Source organism: Camelus bactrianus, chromosome 29 (genome assembly GCF_048773025.1).
Source record: "Camelus bactrianus isolate YW-2024 breed Bactrian camel chromosome 29, ASM4877302v1, whole genome shotgun sequence".
NCBI classification, from domain to species: Eukaryota; Metazoa; Chordata; class Mammalia; order Artiodactyla; family Camelidae; genus Camelus; species Camelus bactrianus.
Genome location: NC_133567.1, coordinates 13,570,204 through 13,593,151, shown reverse-complemented (window position 1 = coordinate 13,593,151; position 22,948 = coordinate 13,570,204). Strand labels below are relative to the sequence as shown.

Genomic DNA, 22,948 nt, shown 5'->3' with positions numbered 1-22,948 from the left:
TTAAGCTATGTCAACAACATCTCAATAAAGCTGGAGGGGAAAAAAAGGATTCAAGTTGTGGTCATGAGTTTGAAGGGCTCAGCACCGTGTCTTATTAATAGCAATAATCCAGTAATAAAAACAGTATATGTCACTGATTAACCTTGTATCTGCTGTCTAAATAAGCATTTGCCTGTTAACACACCAGGCTTCTAGGAGGGTCCCATTTGTCACAGTGAGTTTAGATGAACTCAGCCTCCCTAGTGAGTGTAGTACTGTGATCATTCAGCATACTGATGAAAGAAAAGTTCGACAGTAGTTTATCTAACCCATTTCATCAGAACACCCCAGCTAGCCAGTATGGATTGCTGTTCTTACCCCATTTTAGGATGCAACACTAAAGTCCAAAATCTGTTGAGAGGCAGCCATCTTCCATGGTGGCTGATGTAGATGGTGAATTCATAGCATGGCACCAGAGTGGCTGGACAGCTAGCATCCTCCTCGGGCTCTAGAGGATCTGGTTACTTATACAGAATGATCTCTCTTTTGGGACCTCTAGACCAGGAGTTGGCAAACTTTTCTGGTAAAGAGGCAGGTAATAAAGAGGTCAGATTCTGTGGGCTATATGCCTGTCATAACTACTCTGCTCTGCCCTGGTAGTGCAGGAACAGCCTCAGACAAAAGAAAAAGAATTTGTCTCAGAAACTTTATGTGGCCTGCAAAGTCTAAAATACTTTTTGTCTGTCCCTTCAAAGGAAAAGTTTGCCTGCCGCTGCTCTAGATCGTGCTCTGACCTTTGTGTTGATTCTATTTACTCCTGCCTTTAGGACACCAGGACAATTCAGTGACAGCCACACTGTGGTCACCTAGACTGGAAACTCAGTGCAGACATCCAATAAAGCACAAGCCAGCACATGCATTTGTCAGGGTAGGTGAAGCGGCTGTAACAAATAGGCCCCAAATCGCATAGCTTAAACACAGTAGAAATGTACCTCTTTCCTATTGAAGGGTCTCGGGTGGATTTTCCCAGTTGCTTGGTTTGGGCAGGGTTAGGTAATGCAGATAATGGTTGTACATCTCACCATGTACAGAAGCTCCTGAGGCTTCTTCTGTGACCGCTGTCAGATTTCTAACCCACAGCGAGAAGAAGCAGAGGGGAGCATGAAGGGCAGGCTTGATGGGCCGAGCTTAGAAGGGTGCACACCTCTGCCCCCTTGGCTCAGTGCAGAGGAGACCAGGAGATGTGGCCTCACTGTGAGGCCAGGAAGAAACAGAGAATGAGTTTTGGTGGATGGGTGGCAGCAGCAGCCACAGGTTTCAGCTAAGAAATATTTGACAAATGAGTAAAACACAAAGCCCACTTTCAAATCCTTGTGGTGGCTCTGGCCATCCCAGCAGAGCCGGACCCTCAGGCTATGGGACAGGTGTACTGAAGAGTGATGAATGGCCAGTTAATCCCGGAGGATGGTTCCCTGATTTTATCCTCTTCTTTATGGATCAATGCCAAGTGAGATCAAAATGATGAAATAATTTAGGGTCCCCAGCAGAACTTCTCAATGCCATGAGATGACATAGAATCTAAACTCCCAGAACAAACCAAAAACACACTGCTCTTGACTATCAAAGGGGTTTCAAGCTGAAAGAGCCTCCTGCAGCACTTTTCTTTGCCCTTATCCTGATAATAGTTCTCTTCCCCTTTAACTGCCAGCCCCTCCCTCCTGACTGGCAGTGACATATAGCCGAAATGCATGTTCCTGCTACCTTATTGAATAAAGCCCTATTTTTCACATTCATATATGTGAAAGGGAAGGCAGTGAACACATATGAATCACCACAGCTTTCCAGCTACCACCAGCTTGGGACTTCCCTTACACAGAGGCAGGAAAAGCATCTTATATCTGCAAGTCTCACTTGTTCTGTCTTAATCATCCCATCTATAAAATGGGAGCAGTCACAGGGCTGTTGGGAAAACAATATACAGCATCTAGAAAAATACTCATAGGCACTCCCTAAATAAGAGCGATCACTGCTTCCTTTGGGGGTTCAGAGGAGGGGTGGGCAAGAGTGGGCAAGTGTTGTTCCAGGTAGCAGACAGGGAGAGGCAGAAGAGGAGCATAACCATTTAGGGAAACGAGAGGCAAAATGGCTGGATACCTGTCAAGTATGTTTGGAAGATCAGACTCATACTTGCAGAAGACAGGTGGCAGAGAGTGTGGTAATGGTAATAAAAATACTGCACTTTTGTTCAGCTTTCATACTTCAGACCGCCATCTCCAATTAGTTTCTTATATCTAATTAGTTCCTTCTCTTTTTTTTTTTTCCCAAAGAGGAAGCTATGTTTCAGAAAAATTAAATGATTGGCCCATGGAAGCACTCATCAGGAATATAATCTAGCCTTCTGATCGCCCTCAAAAGAGGGATGCCAGGAGCCTTGGGTACCAGGATTTTGCACCATGGGCATGGCGATGCCATGAACAATATTGAAACATTGGAGTGACATGATGGATGTGTGCAGTTCGGAAGATTGATCTGATAGCAGAGATTATTATGGTTCTCCTGGTGGGAAATAACAAAGGCTTAAGAGAATGGCTGTAATACTAGGAAGGAGATAGGAGAGAGGTTGCACGTGAAATCTGGATAGGTCTTTTGACTGGATTTCACTGTGTAAGCTTTCTGCTGGCACTGCGCGGGCCCCTACGTGTTGAGGCCAACTTGGCCAGATCTACCCTGGCTTTCTTTTCTTTCCTCCCTCTTTGTACCACTCCTTGGCAGCTGTCCCATGTTTGGGACTCATTGGGGTTTCTCCACAATCACAGTTAATCTTTGGAATGGTGAAGTTCTTTCTCCTATGCTCTACTTGGGTATTATTTTCATGATGTTGAAAGAGAGTCTCTTAAGTAAGGAGAAAATTAGAGCAGTCGAGTGTCACATATCTAATCAGTAAAAAGGACCTGATTAGCCCCACCGCAAGTTGGGATATTTTCTTTTTTAAATCATTCAGCCAGTAATTCAACCGTGATTTATTTTTCATGTGTATACATTCTAGTAATCCAGATTATTTCTTCATTGGCATCAGACCTACGCCCAACTCCTAAAACTTGGCATTTCACATCGGCTGTTCTGTGATAGGGCCTTATAAAATTGCAAAAAGTTGAGTCCATTGATGGTATTGATAACTTTAGACAGGTGGGGAGAAAACAATGGAACCTTTGGGTCTCGGAGGTTGTACGTATCATTTACATAAGACTTTCAGTAATATTTTTTAAAGAAATAACATTTTAGCATATTTATTTTCTTCTCTCCAATAATGGAGCTAATTTTCTCATCTTATCTTTAATCCTTCCCTTCTGAGCAATCAGCATGGGGCCACTCCTGGATGCAGAGTGCCCATTCCTGTTTTTCTGCTTTTTTTTTTCCTCCAAAACAAAAGATCTTAATAGGGAGAATTTATTTTAAATGGCATTCAGGCCCTGTTTGTGGCTGTAATATCAGAATAAAATAAGGAATTGCTTAAGGGGTCCAAAACGGGTATTTTCCCTTTCCTTGGACTGATCCTAGCCAAAGATTTGTTTTGCTTTGAGCATAGTTTATAAGACTTTCACAATGACCAACAAATTCTCATAAACCTGCTTACATCCTTAACATCACACCTCCCTGGGCACCTTTGTCCCCCAGTAACTGCTTGCCAGTGGAGGCTTAGTGACCCACGTAAGATCCGTGCAGACAGAATTTTTAGGAACCTTATCTTTTATTCCACAAATTTAAAATGTTTAAGTACCATATCCCAGGAAACTAGTCAGGCTTTCTGAAATAGTTGGGCCATCTTCTAGCAACTCTTTCTAGCCTAAGATAAATTCTTCAAATAGCATTTTTTTCAAACTTCATATATTATACTTTTTGATTCAAAGTAGAGTAGCAATTGCCGGAAGTCTGTGTAGGTTTGCTTTCGTAGATGCAACGGGGGATATTCAAATAGGAGAGACGCAAATGACGTTTATCATATATTGAAAATGTACTTGTAAGTTGGAAATAGTAGTAGATAAAAAATAAAAAGCAAAATTAATTTGGGGGCTTTCAGTAAAATAAACCCCCAATATCACTAGTAAAACCCAGTTACTAACTCACAATGCCGTGGCTGCCTAAAATTAAAACAATGATTTAGGTATTAAAAATATTTTTTAAATGTCTCAACATGAAGAATTTAAATTGGAAAATTTATATTGCTTTATACATTTGCTTGGTTTATTTTACTGTTTTTTTGGGGGGGGGGTTGTTGTTTTGCTTTTCACCTTAGAAAAATAAGATGGTAAAAGAAAAGGAATTAAAGGGCAAAACGTGCAAGGGTGTGGAAATAGGTACCAGAGCCACATTAACAACAGGAACAGTTTTTTTCTTTTAATGCTTTGCTGGTAACACAGCAGCGCAGAGAAACTGCTGTCTTACTAACATTTGGTGCTATTTTTAGCTGTTTTTGTTGTGAAATTTAAGTGACTCATAGTTACTCTTTTTAAACTACATGAGATCTAATGTAATATTTGGCATTGAAGCATCATTAAACCAAAACTAAAAGTTTTGTGATGTATCTTTTAAAATACATAAAAAGAAGAGATACTATTATGATTCGATGAATGGTTAGCTTTAAGGTTTCTAGAGAAGGGACCAAATATTTTATTTTTCCACTCAGAAAGCATTCTGGATCCTATTCTAAAAACCTGAGGAGAGGGAAACAGGTTTTCTTCAAACTATCTATTCCGAGACTCAAAGGACTACGGATCCTCCGAGCCAAAAATAGAATTTTGAGAAAGTTAATGAAAATGGGTTGAGAAAAGCACTTTTGAACCAGTCTCCATTCAAGGGGGTGGTAGGTGCTTGTTGAGGGCAGGGATCGTGTTTGCCATTAAAAACAGATTAAATTGCCATTGAAGCCACGAAATGAAAATTAGGGATGAGTGCAAACCTCCCTTCAAAACAGTCTTTGTAGTGCTTACTTAAAAGACGGTTAAGATCAAATATAAATTTGCAATGCAGATGTAACGATGATATTTCTCAATGTAAATGGCCAACAAAATAACCTGAGCAGTGTGAACTTCAACTTGGTCACTCAGTCAATAAGGCTACTATAAACGTGGGTGTACAGATTTCTCTTTGCGACCCTGCCTTCAATTATTTTGGGCACCAGAAGTAGAATTGCTGGATCACATAATAATCCTAAGTAGCCATCCTATTGGGTGTGACATGGTATCTCCTTGTGACTTTCATTTCCATTTCTCTAACGATTCGTGATGTTGAGCATCTTTTCATGTGTTTTCTGACCATTTGTGTATCTTCTTTAGAGAGTCTCTGTTCAATTTCTTTGCCCATTTTTTAATCGGGTTGTTTGCTTTTTCATTGTTGAGTTGTAGGTGTTCTTTGTATATCCTGTATACTAACCTCCTATCAGGTATGAGTTCAAATATTTTCTACTATTCCATAGGTTATCTTTTCATTGTAATTGGATCCTTTGGTGCACAGAAGTTTTTAGATGTAGTCTAATTTATCTCTGTTTTCTTTTGGCTCCTGTGGGTTTGGTGTCATAGCCAGTAATTCCTGCCAGATTCAGTGTCATGAGGCTTTCCTTCTAAGAGTTTTATAGTGTTGCTCTTAGGTTTAGGTCTTTGATCTATCTTGAATTTATTTTTGTATATGGTCTAAGGTATAGATCCAGCTGTATTCTTTGCACAGGAGTATCTAGTCTTCCCAGTTTCATTTGTTGAAAAGACTGTCTTTTCCTCATTAAATAATCTGAGCACCCTTGTTGAAAGTCGTTTGACCATATATGTAGGAGTTTATTTCTCAGTTCTCTGTTTATTCTATTGGTCCATATATCTGTCTTTATGCTTGTCTTTATGTATGTCTCCATACCACACTGTTTTGACTGCTGTGGCTTTGTAATAAGACTTGAAATCAGGAAGTGTGAGACCCAATTTTTTTCTTTTTTAAGATTGTTTTGGCTATTTGGGGTTCCCTGAGAGTCCATATGAATTTTTTTTTTATTGAAGTATAGTCAGTTACAATGTGTCAATCTCTGGTGTACAGCACAATATCCCAGTCATGCATATACATATATATATTCATTTTCACTATGAATTTTAGAATGGATTTTTCTATTTTTGCAAAAAATGCCGTTGAGAATATGATAGGGATTGCATTAAATCTATAAGTCACTTTGGGTAGTCTTGTCAACTTAATCTTAAATCTGCATCCATGAACGTGGAATGTCTTTTCATTTATTTGTGTTTTCTTTGATTTCTTTCAGCAACATTTTGTAGTTTTCAGTATGCAAGTCTTTTGCCTACTTGATTACATTTATTTCTAAGCATTTTATTCTTTCTGATGCTATTTTAAATGAAATGTTCTTAAATTCCTTTCTGGACTCTTCATTGTAAGTGTATAGAGATACAACTGATTTTGGTGTGCTGATTTTGTGTCCTATAACTGTGCTGAATTCATTTGTTAGTTCTAACAGTTTTTAGAAACTCCTTGGAGTTTTCTACATATAAGACCATGTCATCTGTGAACAAAGATAATTTTACTTCTTCCTCTCCTGTTTGAGTGCCTTTTATTTCTTTTTCTTTCTTAGCTAATTGCTCTGGCTGGGAATTCCAGGACTAGGTCTGATGGATATGGTAACTGCAAGCATCCTTGTCCTGTTCCTGAGGAAAAGCATTCAGACTTTAATCACTGAGTCTGATGTTGCCTGTGGGCTTTTCATATATGGCCTTTACTGTATTGAGATAGTTTCTTTCTGTATTCTGTTCCCAGTTTGTAAAGTATTTTTCTCCAGTGGTTCTATAAGTTTTTTTTTTTTTTGCAGTTTTTTTATATGTATATTATGTCTTTTAATCTGTGTGTTCTCACTCAGTCTATTTTTCTTAACTTTGAGTATTTCTATTGAAATAATCAGATTATTCATCCTGCAGAGTTCCTGGGAGTCTGGGTTTCCTTTCTGTTCAATTTTCACTCTGTTCCTTTGTCACATACTCTTTTGCCTCCTGTATTTCTTATGAATTAGTAGTAGCTATATGGAGAAGCTTAATTAGATTCAGGTTTGATGGTTTATTTGTTCATTTCAGTCAAGACTTCATAGGTGGGATATATCCTTCCAGTAAGAGATGCCTGCTGTCTAGTTGTTCTCTTTTTTAAACTTCGGCTTTCTGGTTGGACAGTCTCCTTTACCAATCCATAGGATATTCTTACTTATCCTGTAAATTCTTTCTTCTTGACTCAAAGTTAGTTGATTAAGAAGGAGAAAACTCAAGAGTTTAAGGGTTCTTTTAAACCCCCCAAGAACTACAGAACCAAGTATATGTGTATCTACATGAGAAATAAAAGGATTGACAGTTCGTGCTGCAAATAACTATCCCATTGCTACTTTCGGTGGGACAAAGTTTTGAGATGAAACTAAAGCACTTTCTGAATTTGGAGATTTTCTTAACTATCTCCTCTCTTTGAATATATTCAGTACTAGTTCAGATCCTTGATTAAGGCTTCCTGGTCACCACTAGTAGACCTTCAGTGGCTCAGGCAGGTGCCACATTACTTTATTATCTTCTCAGCAGCATAGTGAATGTCAGTTTTTATCAGCCAGAGTTTTGAGTTAGTGAACTAATGTGATTAATCGATAGGTGAGCCTGCTGCTTGGTGGCTAACTTTAAAGGTAACTCCAACCTGCACCTTGAGGCTGGGGTCTGGCCTTAGGCATTTTCTCTGTAGGTAGTTTCCTTGTAAACCTCAGTGCAAGAATAATAGTTAACAGCGCTTTGTGTACAATGTATATACAAAGTAACCGTGACTTGGAAGTAATCAATTATTTACATGAGGGACAGAATGCTGTGCTCACATCAGGGAGCTGAGGAACTGAATACCTTTCCCTGGTAGTCAGTCACACTACTCAGTCAGGGTTGCTATTAGTGAAAGAACTAATCCTAGAAGACCTCACTTTCCTTTCTTGTTAGGATAGCTGAAGTTGATATCCTTAAAGTACTCCCACAGATTTATCCTTTGACCCCACCACAAACAAGACCTCGCCAAATTATGATACTCATCAAATGCTAAAGCGTAGCATCATTTTGGGAGCACTGAAATTTTTCAGGGTCTTTATATTGAAGGTACTAGATTTGGAATGTACCTCATTACTGTTTATTGCCATTTATCACTACTAGCCCTTTGTTGATAAATCTGGGTGGTGTCAAGATTTTGCCAAGACCTATTCTCCTAAGTTATTTGTAAATTAACTGTTAAGCAATGGATTTGGGCTGTGCTTAAGTACCTGTCACAAGATCTGACCCTTTAATGATTAAAGGGAATAAACTAACAGGCATCTATGTCCAACCCAAGGAGGTCACACTGATTGGTGATGCAAGCAATTAATTTTTTTTAAGAATACTTTGAGTTTTCTACTGAATTGATACAGTACCTGGGTCCTATCTAAATGCCACCACCTCCCCCTCAGTTCCGAGATCTTCAGAGTATAGGGCAACACCACAGCTGGTTTCCTAGAGTTGGGTCATCTCTCTTAGTGATAAGAAGCTTGGTAGGCATCTTTTGGGAGAACTGATGGCACTCCTCCTGGGAGTGGTCACACTGCATGTTCCCTGTTTAACATCCACACAGATCAGCTTTGCTGATGACTGGGCTCTTAAAAACACAGTCACCTGAAAAATATTGGCATGAGGAATTTAGGGTTGCCCCTATCTTTAAAAATCATGAACTTCGCATCCAGTTTGAATGCAGAATGTCAATGCATCTTTTTGTAGTGGGGACATGTTGCCCCGCAGCTATTGTTGTAGTTTAGTGATAGTGGAAACACCACCACCACCACTGACAGTGGTAGCAGAGCAGCTTAATACTTGCCAGGCACTGGGCTATGCTAAGAAGTTTAAATATATGACCAATTTAATCTTTCAAATAAACCTGTTTTATTCCTATTTTACTAATGAAGCCCAGGATTTAAGTAACTGAACCTGCCCATCAGCCATCTAGTAAATAACAGAGTTAGAATTCCAATCTAGACTCTGACTGCAAAGCCTGCAGAATGACCACCATGAACTTGTGCACTTCCGGTGTCCTTCTGCCGTGCATGCCTGCAGGCTAGGAGCACAATTGTCTTAGAATAAACTCCTTCCATTCCTCCCACGTGTAGCAAAAGAGAACCCCTGCTAATGCCTTGTGTTAGGATTAGTGTTAGACCTAGTTCAGTCAAGAGATGCACTGGATGTCATCCTTGTAAGCTCAGATCACAAGGAGTTTCATTATTTGTCATCCTAAGAGAATTCTTAGATGGAAATGTGGAATCTGTGGGACAGCCCTGCAGTGACAACAACGTCTTCCTCTGGTGGTTGAGTCTTGGTGAGATTAAATTTCTGAATCACTATGAATTGTGCTTACTGAAAAGTGCATTTGTAATGGCCCTTAAAGTTTATCAAATGCCCTAGCTCATCTGTAAAACAAAGCAGGGCAACAACAGACCATATCCTAGTTTTCCAATGTTCAATACCCTCATGCATTTATAGGCACCCTTTTCTTTCATTACTTCAGATCAGATTATAGAATTTCAACATGTGAATTCAAGACTGACATGAGTCTCCCTAGAGGATGAATTTAATGGCATTTCAACATTTCTATGCAGTAATTTTCTCTCGAATTTCTTTCTTCTTTTTAAAGCATTTTCATCACATGAAGATTTAGTGTGCAGTGCTCAGGCTGAAAAAAAAATCAAGAAACAGTAAAAGAATGACTGCTGGCCAAGGATGATGCTGATAATTTGAATATAGGATGATGATAACTTTAATCTCTGTGGGCAGTTCTGTGTTCTAGAAACAGGAGTAAAAGATCTTGAGGCAATGGGATAATTAAAGATCCCTGGATAGTTGTTGAAAGCAAAACAATTGTTTTAGGCCTGGGTCCACATTCAGCAGATTTCATTTATAGTTAATTTTTCTATATAATGTTGCTTTCTCTTCAATAAACATAACCATCTTTGACTTATGTGAAACAGCCCTGGGTAGTCCAGCATTGCAGTGAGTTCCTTCACCTTATTTTCATGACTTTAAGCAGAATTTTACAATTTTATATCACATCAAAATAATTTAAGATCAGGGTTAAATTTCATTCCTGTTTGTGTGTGTGTGCACGCACGTGTGTGTGCACGCACGTGTGTGTGGTGTTGGATGCTGTCTGTCTTGTTTTAGTAAAAGAAACAGCTAATAGAATTTCTTCGGCATAAGAACTATAGAAAATTTACACTATATAGTAAATATACACTCTAGTAAATTTTTGTATTAAACAAGGACTATGATAAAAATATATGACTGTGTTTTCTCTATTTGAGCCTCTTCACTGAACTATTCAATTTTTACTAGGGAACTAAATTGCAGAGCACATAAGAATATATTTTGCAAGATGTGGTAATGCATACCACTGATGAGTTTAAAAAATAAATAATTGTATGCTGATCTTATGCTAGTCTTAGCCACTGCATCAAATAGATAAGGCTTTGTAAGCAGCTATTCTAAAAATGGGCTGCTCTTTAATCAGGTACAAATTATAAATGAACAAGTTTAATACTATTTTATGGAGATAGAATGACTTTAGGAATCAAATGTCCATTTTCGCCTTAAGCTAGTTGTCTGGGATTTTTTTTTTTTTTTTTTTTTTTTTTTTTTTTTTTTTTTTACTGACAACTGAACACTGACAACTAACTAAAGATCAAATTTAATAGTTTTTCTTCATTAGAATTATTTGAAGCACCCATTGTTTATTACTTTCATTCATTTACTCCTCCGCCAAACTTTGAGAAATCCCTTGCGCCAGGCATTGTGCACCGTCTCAAGGATGGAGAGATCAAGATACAGGGGTGTGGCTCTGCAATAGCATAGACAGGTGTGACACCTAGCAGCTGCCACGCCTGGCTGAGAGGAGTCAGGGAGGAGACTCCAGACTGATGGAGGTCAGTGGGAGAAGCCCTGTGCAGGGATGCAGGACGTGGGTGTGTGAGTTGAGCAGAGACTTCTATGTATTCATGTCAGAGGGAGACTGATCCAGTGAGCTATGCTACTGCACATAGTTATAAAAAAAATATATGTCTGGGGAAGAGAAAATGATGGTGAGTGTAAGGAAGGCATGGAATTGGAGGTCCAAGTGGCAGGAGATTGTGATTGAGTTGATATGGAAGTAAAGAGAGGCTTTTTAGAAGAATGCCAAGATTTGGGGCCAGTAGGGTACCATTCTCCTGACATAGGAAAACAGTAGGTTTCCAGGGAAATATGATGAATCCAAATTGCAGCCCATTGAGTTTCAGGTGCTCTGCATGGTATCAAGTACAACTGACCAGTAGTGATTATATATGGACCTACAAATGAGGTCTAAGATTTAATAGAGGGGAGTAGGGTGGTGGATGAAGACATGAGTGTGTTGTGGTCTGTGAGGCAGTATGAATAGGAATGGATGAAAACAGTCCTAGCAACCAACATCACTTAAGGGATAGGTGATGTATAATCAGATTCTAGGAAGATGCCCAGAAAAGATTGATGGTGTTATAGACATCAGGGAAGGAGAAATGTTAAGAAGAAATTAGACAGCAGTGGCAGACACGGCAGAGGAGTCAAGTTCAGAAAAGAATGGAAACATTTGGCAACAAGGTTTACTTGAAATGTTTCTTTGAAGTGGAGGCAAAGTTCTAAATAATTTTTCAAAAGTGATATAGCAAAAAATGGTGTTTTGAAAGCCACCATTTCACAACTGCAGCTCTGGAATTTGTTACTGCAAAACACAAGAAGAGTAAGATTAAGCCAAAGACATGGTGATTTTAATGTTCACTTTGGGTCTAAAAAATATGTCTTTTCTTTCTCCCTCTAAATATGCCAAAAGAAGCCATCAAGCTGTGGCTAGTTTATTAGCTCTTCATTGTTAGCTTCTGCGACATCTGACTTGTATCTGTGGCCACAGTTGTCTGCCTGCTGTCCTGGCTAAGTCTCCTTTTAGTAAAACACGTAGGGTGAGATAGCTTTGCACGCTGACCGCTGTTAACCACGAGCAAATCACAGCATTGTTACAAGTCAGTTTTCCTATCTCTGAAATCAAAAGTCAGCCTTCTCTAGAACCTCCTTTTCAAACTATAGGCACACATTAATGGGCGATGAAATGGAAAATGACAGCATACACTCCACACAGTGTGTAAAGCCTTCTTTTGCCAAACTCAGGTTTCAGCTATTTCAGTTCTGTGCGTGTGTTTGTGTCTGTGTCTGTGTGTGTGTGAAAGAGAGAGAGGAATGTTGCTAGATCATGGTGTGAAATATATTTTTTACTGTGGATTGTGGTTTAAAGATGTTTGACCAACACTGCGCTTGACTAGAATCCCTCCTCCAATTCTAAGAGTCTCTCATCCCAGTTAACTATCACACTGTTCTTTTGATTTAGTCAGTGTTTCCTGACAATATCATGGAGTGGCAGGTATGAAAACTATTAAGGAATGACAGCTATTAGCAAAAGAGAAAAACATTAGAAGGTAAATAAGGCCAACATCTGTGTTATATTTGACCACAAAACTGAACATGCTTTTAAAATTTATTACTGTTCCGACTCACAAGTCATGACTGTAATTTATGAAGAAGAGTTAGAGTGTGGTACACATTAAAAAACAATGGAGTAATTCTTTTGAGGGTGGCATAAGTAAGCAACCATATCAGGGGGAAATAATCCTTTTTCAAAAGTAACGATATCATGGCACATAAATGCCAGAATTGCCAATTAAATAAACGCGGTGAATCTCACTGCCTTGACACATAAAAAGATTCATTGATGTGGTTAGGAGACAAGTCAGTGTATTTTTATTGGCCTCAACTAGACGAAGTGCACACCTGAGTCAGGTGTTTTGTTTTAGAAACAGCTGTTTGAAATTCCCCTCCTGGTTAATTCTCCTCTAGGCTGTATTTGAGCATTTGTTTTCCAGCAGGCTTACTGATACTTAGAATTCTTGTGAGTGAGCAGTTTCCTATGAAACAAAGAGTCAATGGGAGTTTTTCTTTACTTACTTCTAAACTGTTTTTAATTCTTCTACAACCTACAGAATTTCATAGATTTTAGGTGGTATTAAGTAGGGACGATTTAACAAGGCACAGGAAATTTGAGGGATGTGTTTTCATTTGTCCCTCCCCACACAGTTCTTGGACATTCAGTTAACCCCTGTGTTTTTATTTCCTGCCTGTACACTTACAAACCCTGGGGTATTTGCTTTTGCCCCTTTGCCAGTCTAACCCCAGATTTTTGGCAATACTGTGTATTCTGCCCCCTTTCTACTGCCATTTGGCTGGCAGAGAAGGCTTCCATGAGAGGGGAATTGAGGCCACATTGTTATCCTGCCATATCGTCCCCAACCCTCCTCTGGTCCTCAGGGACTCCTGCAAGATGCTGAGGGGGTGGTGGTGCTAGTGGGGTGGGTGGAGTGAGTGGGATGGGTGATGCAGTGATGGTGTTGACTGCGCCTCCCTGGCCACAGCTGATTGGCCTGTGGTTGGCACCCCACGAGTCCCCACCCCCATCCACCATCCCAGAACCCTGCTTTCTCAGATGTGTTTAAACATGTTATTGTACCCAATTAGGACATGGAGATTTTTTTTTTCCCTATGGGAGAGCAATGTAGTTGCCAACTAGCTATCTGATTTATTAGATGAGCAAACTGAGGCTCAATAAAATAAAGACACCTAAGTGGGAGAGCAAGGGTAGGGCCTGGCCTCTGGGCTTAGGGCTCTCCTTCTACCACTTGTTGCTACTTCCCATGGCCCATGAGAAGATGGGACTTGAGGTTATTACTCAAGGTCATGGTGGACTTTAGATACGTGGAGGGTGGGGAGTAAGACACAAGCAAGTCCTGACCTTTGGAATGAAGACAGTAGAAAAAAATGTACAAGGTTTATGTTGGACAGTGTTAGAAAGCAAGACTCTTTTATTTTCTCTGGGTTTTATGTTCTCCACTGTAAGACTCAAAGACTGGTGATACACAGAGTGCACTTCAGCCAGAAGGGTGACCTATGTGAAGGCATAATTTCTTTAATTAAGTGGTGATACACATACATGTAGGGTCCAAAGTTTTGCTGTGATAATAAAATAATATATCAGAAATTATTGTTCTTTGGAGAAATTTAAAATGCCAGACAAGTGGAAGTTGGTGTTGCTATTAGAATGCCAATAAAAACTTCAAAAACTCACATTACATTCCTGAATACATCCTCCCCAGAATTCTTCTTCTTCGCTAATTATGCAGGATGTTCACCATGAACAGTGTTGCTTCCTGCATTCGATTCATAATGAATACAGTAACACCATGACACAGTAGCACCTTGCCAGTATCTCCACATCCCCTGTCTCAGGGCCAGCAGATGTCATCAGGGTATGAACTGTGTGGGACAGACAGCATTGGGTAGAAGCCACTGTGCACCTCAGAATGCTGCTACCTCCCTCTGTGTTGTACTGGCTGTTTGATGGCTGGATAGTGTCACAAGGATGTCAAGATCGCCTTCCCGAGCTGGACAGCAAGCCAGCTGGTCAGAGTGGCCAGCATTTCCTATTTTGAGTATGTTCAAAATTGGCAGGTAGTCCGAGCAAATAAACAGTAATGATAGTTATCATCTGGAGTAAAACTGGTATTTACCACCCTTCTGAAATGAATCAGCTCTGTGTCTGTTTTCTGATGTTTGTAGCAATGCATTTAGATTGCTTGATGGATTGTGGCATAACATAAACAATGTCTTCCTGATTCACTGAATTTCTTGCTCCTGAAACAGATGTGAAGATCAGTTTTCTCTACTTTATATGTTTAAGTAACCCTAGGTTTTATATTTTTGTAATTTTTTTAAGCAGCGAGTTTTTTCTTCTTTATGCAAAGTACCAACAATATTAGGGGCACTCTTTAAATAAGTCACTGAAGTTTGCATCCAGAGTACACCACACACTCAAAAAGCAGCTGGAGCCCAAGCCCTTTTGGCCTTTCCTGATGCAAACTCCCTCTCAGCGTGACACCCTCCTTCCTGTAACCTGAAGTACGCATGTTCCTGACCTGCAAAATTCTCCTTTTAGGATCCACCGACTTCAGTTTCCCTTGGACTTCGAATGGAGGAAATGATCTTCAACTTGGCGGACACACATCTATTTTTTAATGACTTAGAGGTAAGTTCTAATTATTTCATATACTCTTTTTGCATGTTTGGAAATAGGTGATTGGTCTTAAAATGACAATGGGGTATAATTTTTTGAATATATATATAACTGAAATAATGAGATTAACTAATTATTGATTATATGGTCGTGTATTTTGCCTTCATGGAATTTCTGTTTTGCTTTACTATGGCTGTTGCATTTTAAAGTTCTGTTCCACATGACCATTGATAAGGATTAAAAGTTGATGTCAAGAATCTTAAATGTTAAACCGTGTTGATTATCAGAAGCTACAGATTTCTCAGTTACATAATCACTGTTGAGATGGATTACCTTTAGAATCCACCAGAGTAAGACACAAGCAAGTCTTGACCTTTGGAATGAAGGCAGTGTGTTCAGAAGACAGTAGAAATCCAGAATTTGTGATCCTTGCTATGCTGTCCATGTTAGACTCTTATGATATTGGGTCAGATGCTTTTCTGTCTGGTTGGCCCAACTGGTTGTGTTTCAGTCAGGCGTCTGCTTTTTGGGTTGCCTTATGTCAAACTGCTGATGATCTTGTTTGTCCATTATAATTCGAGTGGAAACTTTTGTAAGATGGCTGGTTAAATGTGTTACAGGTAATGACAAACATGCTGATCTTGATTAGAAGGAAGTTTGTTGTTTTTTTTTTTAGTATCTCCATAATGAGAAAACTTGACTTATAACTACTACATTCCACTCTCTTCTCAATAGAGATAGCTGTTTATTTAAACCCTGCTCTTAAGCAAGCTGGTGGAAGGGCTGCCAACAGGCATTAATCATCACGTTGTTGTTTTGCTAGATTTTATAAATGTATGTTATTTCAGACAGGAGAAGAATCTGAAAGATTCAAATAGAACTTTTACTGATCAAAGTTAATTGGCAGCAATTGGCCTTTAAATATTTCCTGATGTTTCCCTTTTCAAAATCAAGCAAAATGCACCTTACTTAATAGATGAGCTAAAATCATTTGAAAAAAGCCAGCGTGTCACAGAACTGAAATGCGGTTTGTTCTCCATCTGTCCTGTATTTTGATTTCTTTTCATCTGCAATGAAACTACTCGCAGACGAATTGGCAACTTCCAGTGCAATAAAATTACTTAAGTGTGCTTCATTTTTTCCCCATTCCTTAGTGAAATATTTATTTTTACACTTAGGGTGAAATACAAAAATGTTCTGCATTTTCAAGTGCTTGCTTTAAGGAGATTACATGTAAGGCATTACTATTTTTAAAGGTAGAATTAGTCCATATAAGTGACAAACTCAGAATTGCCTTTAGAAAAGCTTAATAATCATACTTATTTTCAAAAGCTGTTTCTGATTTATGGTTGTGATTCATTTCATAAGAGAACAGCACCAAAAAATTTCGTATTTCACTGGTACGTTAAAATTCCTTTCCCGTGTTTCCATTTGTTTCCAATGACACAGACTGGGCTGATGTTTTGTCTTGGGTACAACCTGGTTACTCTTATTGATGTTAATAAGTGTTAATAGTACCCATCAAGAAGAAATTAGTAGTAATTTTCTATTGTTTTTAAACTCTGCCTTCTTAAAGCACCAAAGCTTCTCTGTACAGTGCCAGGACTGTGTGGTGGAAAGTGAGAACTTGGGCAAAGTAGTAACTTGGTATAATGAAGAGAGAAAAACTGCCTGCCTCCATTTTGATGGGATATAACCAGATTTTTATTTGTTTACTGACTTATTCAACACTGGACTATAAAGGGAGAAGATCTGAAATAAGAGTAAATAATAAAAGTTCTAGTTTAGATATGTAGAGAATGCAGTTTTTTCATAAGCCCAAATTTAAAACAACAACTAGGGACATCTGCATAGATATTGTGATATCAGATCTATTCTTGGCATGAGGACTCTTTCTTATAACTAAAGTAGAAAAGAGAATGACGGTCTAATTCAGCCAAATGTAAAAATCAATCACGGAAAATTATTTAAGCTTGTAACCATGCAAAAGTTGATTTTAAGCTATTTTATTTGAGAATAATATTAAGGTGTCAGCAAAAGGACAAATGAAAGGTTCACTTAGCCTCTGTCTTTGGAAATGGTTTACTTGCTCTAGATTTTGCACAATATTTTAATAATAAATTGGTTCGTAGACTTATTTAAATCTTTCATTTCATATTTTTGTAACTCAAATCTGAGACTGGCCATAGCAAATGTTAGTTTCTTTCATGATAAAAAGTAAAGTTGTTTCTGGGGGAAAATAAATGTATGAGCGTAGTATTCTTTAGAAAACCAAAATTATCTCATCAGGCAAAAATGATGTGGTAATGCCTGATTTCACACTCCAGTTAGCAATGTGCTGTGGTAAGGGACATAAATATTTTAATATATTTTAATTACATGTTTTTAGCATTTTAAGGTCTATAGGACATGTAATTTCAAGGAGATTAACAACCTATTGGTTAGCATGAAGTGTGATTTCTGAACTCTAATTGTTGACATTTGGCCTCTTTTTTTTTTTTTTTTAAATCTTAACTTTTTGCCAGCACCTCTGTATAATTTGGTTAGTTCACAGCTGTGGCTTAAAAGAGATTCTGAATAATGAAATACACTATGAGGAGCTTCCAGGGACAGTCCTTGTGTTATCAGAGTACTAAACTTCAAAGTCTTAAGGCTTAAAATGGTTTTAACAATATTATTTAGGAAATTTTGGATATGATTTTTGCAATTTAGAAATATCCTAGTTGTGCTCTAAGACATAAAGAAGTGAACCATTTTTAGTTTTAAAAGTCCTATTTGTCACCTCGCGTGGTGACAGTTTTTAACAAAAGCAATCACAGTTTGAAGTAATTCTGTTGACACTTCTGGAAAAAATAAATAAAGAGGAGAAAGCTTGGTTTTTTGAACCGTTAAAAATGTGTGACTGTTTGACTTGTGAAGGGAGATGAGTGACAGGAAGACACAATTATCAGAGGAAATAATATTCCACACCCTCACCCTCACCCCCACCCCCAGAGGAGGGTTTAGACTCGAGATCCTTGGTGCACTCCTGCCTTTCTTGTTTCCACATCTGACTATTCCCTGCATATCATTTTATCAAAAGATCTCCGTGTGCAATCCAATGGTGCTTATATGGAAGTTATTTTTTTATGAATCACAGTACAACATTGGAGGCTTTTTTCAGGTTCTTTAGTAAAGTCTGCCTCTTTCTAACTTAATGGGGAAAGAGCTCTTTCTGTTGGATTTTTATTGAAAGGTAATCTGCAAGCAGAGGAAAGGCCTTCTGAATATGATAATGTTTCAATGTAACTTGCCGCTGGATCTCCTGATGGATGTTTAAAGGAAAATATTTCATCAAGATGGATATAAGTCTAATGAAAAATAAGGCGCACACTTATATTGAATTTTCTCTTTCTGTCTGGTGTTAATGTCATCTCACTGGCATCATGGTTACCATCCTAACTGGTGTTACCAACATGGTGGCCTCCAGGAGCCTGCTCTCAGGCTGCAGGGTCAGGGTTGGGAAGTATCAAGTGGAAAGCTGCCTTCAGCTCTCTCCTTCACAATCCTAGTACCTCGGTTAGTTGAGACAGACCAGAGGATTCTTTGGTGTCAGGCTTTACCACGTGAATATGCAGCCCTTTCTTGGGCCTTTGATATGGAGACTCCTGTCCCAGCTCTGATTTTTAAAAGCACATACTTTTTGTAGCTCCTCATTTTCATATTTTCTATGCAGAAAGTGTCTGAGACCAAAGGCTCTGGTCTCAATAGACCGGGGTTTGATGAGTCAAAGGCCAAGGAAATAATCGTGTTGCATTTTCGCCTCTAGTAACCAGAAATGTCAGAGAGTAAGTGTTCAGCCTGTTGCCCATCAAATTGGCAGAGACTTAAAATCAGTGATACAGTCTACTGTGTAGTAAGACGACACTTGTGTGCATTGCTGAGGAGGGTATAAATTAGTACAGGTTTTCAGAAGAGTAGCTTGATGACACGTATTCAGGACCCTAGTATGTTGATCCTATTACTCAGCAATTTCACTTTTAGCTTCTGTTCCAAGAAAGGAGTTGTAGGCAGAGAACTTATACAATAGTAATAAACATTTATTGAACTTGTCCTCAGTGCTTTCCGTGCATTATTCCACTTAGTGCTCTGGCATTTCTGTGACGGGAGCACTGTTCTCTCCACTTTATGGAATAGCCAAGAGAAGCTTAGAGGGCCACACCGCTACTGAGCGGCAGGTTCAAGCTCAGGGCCAGTGCTTTCTAGGCCACGCAACCCCACGCTGTCTCCTGCATGATGTCTTTTACCTCTAACATGGAGAAATATTTTAAACATCCTAAAATAGATTGATAGTGATTCATGATACATCCTCGCTGAAAATTGTTTTAGGATTGCTTATTAAACATAGGGAAAATAGTCATGGTCCATGTCAAGTTTCAAAATAGGCTGAACAGTGTATTTAATGTAATACAGTGTAGCTTTAATGTTAAAGTTTATGGCCCATAATCTGAAAGGCTACATATTGTGTGAGTCCAACCACTGGACATTCTGGAAAAGGCAAAACTGTGGATCTGCTGGCTGCAAGGGGTTAGGGATAGAGACGGATGAATTAGGTGGAACACAGAGGATTTTTAGGACAGTGAAACTATTGTGTATGATACTACAGTGGTGGATGCATGTCACTGTACATTTGTCCAAACCCATAGAACGTAGTACACTGAGAGTGAACCCTAACGTAAACTACAATGTGTCAGTATCGTTTCACTGATTGTACCAAGTGCACCACTCTGGTGTGAGACGTTGATAGTAGAAGGCGTTATATAAGTATGGAAGCACTGGGTGTGTAGGAAATCTCTATATTTTCTGGCCAATTTTGCTATAAACCTAATATATCTTTAAAAAGTAAAGTTCATTAATTTTTTGTAAATTATGGCATATTAAAAAATTGGAGGGAAATATATTTTTAAAAGCTACCATTATGTAACTTTAAGTTTAAAACTATGCAGTCTCACTACTATATATAAAATAGGTAAACAAGGTCCTACTGTATAGCACAGGGAACTATATTCAATACCTTGTAATACCCTATATATATAGGCTATTACATATATATATATACACACATACACACAGTAGGACCTTGCTTACCTATTTTATATACAGTAGTTAGACTGCATATATATATATGAATGACTGAATCACCCTGCTGTACACCAGAAGTTAACGTAACAATATAAACCAACTATACTTCAATTAAAAAAAAAGTATAAATAAATAAATGAAAATAAGCCATCTGAAAAATAAGTTGTACAATATGATTCTGATTTTAACATCTGTGACTTATTGAAAAATAACTGGAGGTAAATATCTTAAAATGTTGCGGTCTGGATGGCGGGGTTATAAAATACTGTTTCTCTGTGATGCTCCAAAACTGAGATGCTCGGTAGCATTTTATAATCTCTCTACCTCTGCCTGTCATCCAATAGTCCATATATATCTGTCGAGTAACTGCTAAGTGTCAGGCACATTTCTAGATGCTAAGGATGCAGCAGTGATTGAGTCAAGGTTATTCCCTTCATGGAGCTGGCACACTGGAGGGGAAGGAGGAAATAAACACTATATAAGTAAAATAATTTCAGGTAGAGATAAGTGCTAGGAAGAAAATCAAAGAATGATTGGATAAGAGAGGTTGTGGAGTGGGGCATCTTTAGTTGAGATGTTCAGAAAGGCATCTCTGAGGAAAGGACATTTGTGAAGAAATCAGGAAGTTGGGAGGAAGCAGCTGGAACAGCAGGAAGGCATTCTGGAAGGGGAATGGCCTGTGCAAAGGCCCTGCGGTAAGAATGAATTTTGCTCATTCAGGAAATAAAAAGATCATCCATGTGGTTGGGGCAGAGTGAATGAGGGGAAAGTGATAGGGTCCAGTTGTGCAGGGCCTTGTAGACTGTGGTAAAGAAGTTGGGTTTGTTTCTTTGGGTTTTTTCCCCCTCTAATCACATTGGGAAAGCTTTGAACAGTGTTAAGCATGAACATGATAGGCTAGTGTTTATACTTGGAAAAGATCAGCCTGGTTATCATATGAGGAATAAGGCAAAAGTGAAACCCATGAGACCAATTAGGAGATGGTTGCTTTGGGCTGAGGCTGCGGCAGTTCCGAACATGGTGAAAAGTCACAGAATTTACAGTATAATTTGGTAGAAGCATGGACAGAATCTGCTAATAGATCAGATGTGGGTTGACGAAGTGAAAACAGGTAAGACTGAGAGTTTGCACAGGGACCAGAGGTGGAGAGATGGGTGGTATGTGGAGAGGGAGCAACTGAAACAGAGAAGTCCTTGTGGGGCAAGAGAGGGTGGGATCCAGAAGCCAGGTTCCAGTGCTGGGCGTCGGTAGGAAGGCAGGCAGAAGCTCCGGGTACAGATGCAGGCAGGTGGCTGGGTTCGGTAGTGGAAGAGGAGGCTTCCTCCCCGCAGAAATACCTACCGTACTGTGTTACAACTTTCTGTCTACTTTCTGTCCCCCACTAGAGAGCCCCTTGAGGGCAGGGACCATGACTTGTCCACTTGAAGCCTAAGCAGTTAACACCAGGTTTGGTCCACAGAAGACTCTCCTATGTCTCTTTTATTTTTACCAAATGTTTTAAAGTAATTGTCTACAGTGAGTACTACTATTTTGATAATTTGCAAACATTCACTTTATAAAAGTAAATGACTAAATTCAGTCCTAAAAATAATTGAAATTGTCCAAGATGTTAAATTTTGATGTTATCCTTTTTTAAGTGGTATTTTCAAAATCCTTAGTGACAAAACACAATTCAAGAGGTATGATATAAAATGATACACAGTGTAGGTCCACTTTTAAGTTTAAAAAAAAAAAGTGTATCTATCCAAAAAAAGGTAAAAGGTTTTTGACATTAAAAATGTTATGAAAAATAATTCCTATAATAAGAAAAGGATTTATCTCTGAAGAGCGGGATAATACTATCATGAACTAAACCAAGTTTTCTTTATATTTTTATTTTCTATAGTTAATAATTCTTATAATTAGAAAATTGTTGAATAATCATGACTCAGCTGTTCCAACTGGACTGAAAGCTCTCTGTGTTCTCTTACAGTTCTAGGGGTACCAGAGGTTGAATTCACAAATTTGTTTATTCTTAAAGGACCTCTCTGTGCCTCAGTTTCTTAGCTGTAAAATTGGATGATGAGGGTACCCACCTCCTAGTGTCATTGTGAGGATTCCATCCATGACTACCTGTTCGGTGCATAGATCGAGCCCTGGAACACAGAAGCAGTAAGAGAGTCTGATCTGCTGTTATGGTTTATGGAGTATCTTTGATGCAACACACTGGACAGTAGGCCTGTGGGGGAGGGAGGGGAGTGACTTAGGGAGTGGTTAGGGAGTGAAGGGCGAGACAATGAGTGGTTTGCTGCCAAAATTTCCGTGTAGAATTCCAACAGAAATCATACCAGAAAAACGACACCAGCAAAAGCTCTGCCAGTGTTCAGCTGGCAAATACAAATAGTTGCAGACACATCACAAAGCGCTCCTCTCCTTTCCTTCCTCCCACCCCCGGTTCCACAAGGGGAGGTTTGCTTTCAGCAGTTAAATAGCTGCTGTACCTGCTTCCATCACCCCGTGCCGTGCTGTCCCTTCGTAGAAAATGAGGATGCTGGCTTCGTGTGGAAAGGACACGCGTGCCGTCGGGTGTGCTGGTCTGTTTTCCTTCCCTCGTCCTCGTCCAGCCTTGCGTGTGGAAGGACGGCTCGTGGAGCTCGCTGGCGGTGTCTGCAGTAGGGGG

At 39.1% G+C, this 22,948-nt stretch overlaps 1 protein-coding gene across 10 annotated transcripts in view; it reads left to right on the top strand.

Annotated features, from left to right (window-relative positions):
• EYA1 (EYA transcriptional coactivator and phosphatase 1) overlaps positions 1 to 22,948 on the top strand; it is a 284,064-nt gene that overhangs the window by 228,423 nt on the left and 32,693 nt on the right. For all 10 annotated transcript variants that reach the window (XM_045504413.2, XM_045504411.2, XM_045504412.2 and 7 more), the window contains one exon: positions 15,091 to 15,180. In XM_045504413.2, coding sequence (XP_045360369.1) covers positions 15,091 to 15,180 — 90 coding nt within the window. The remainder of the gene's footprint in view (positions 1 to 15,090; positions 15,181 to 22,948) is intronic.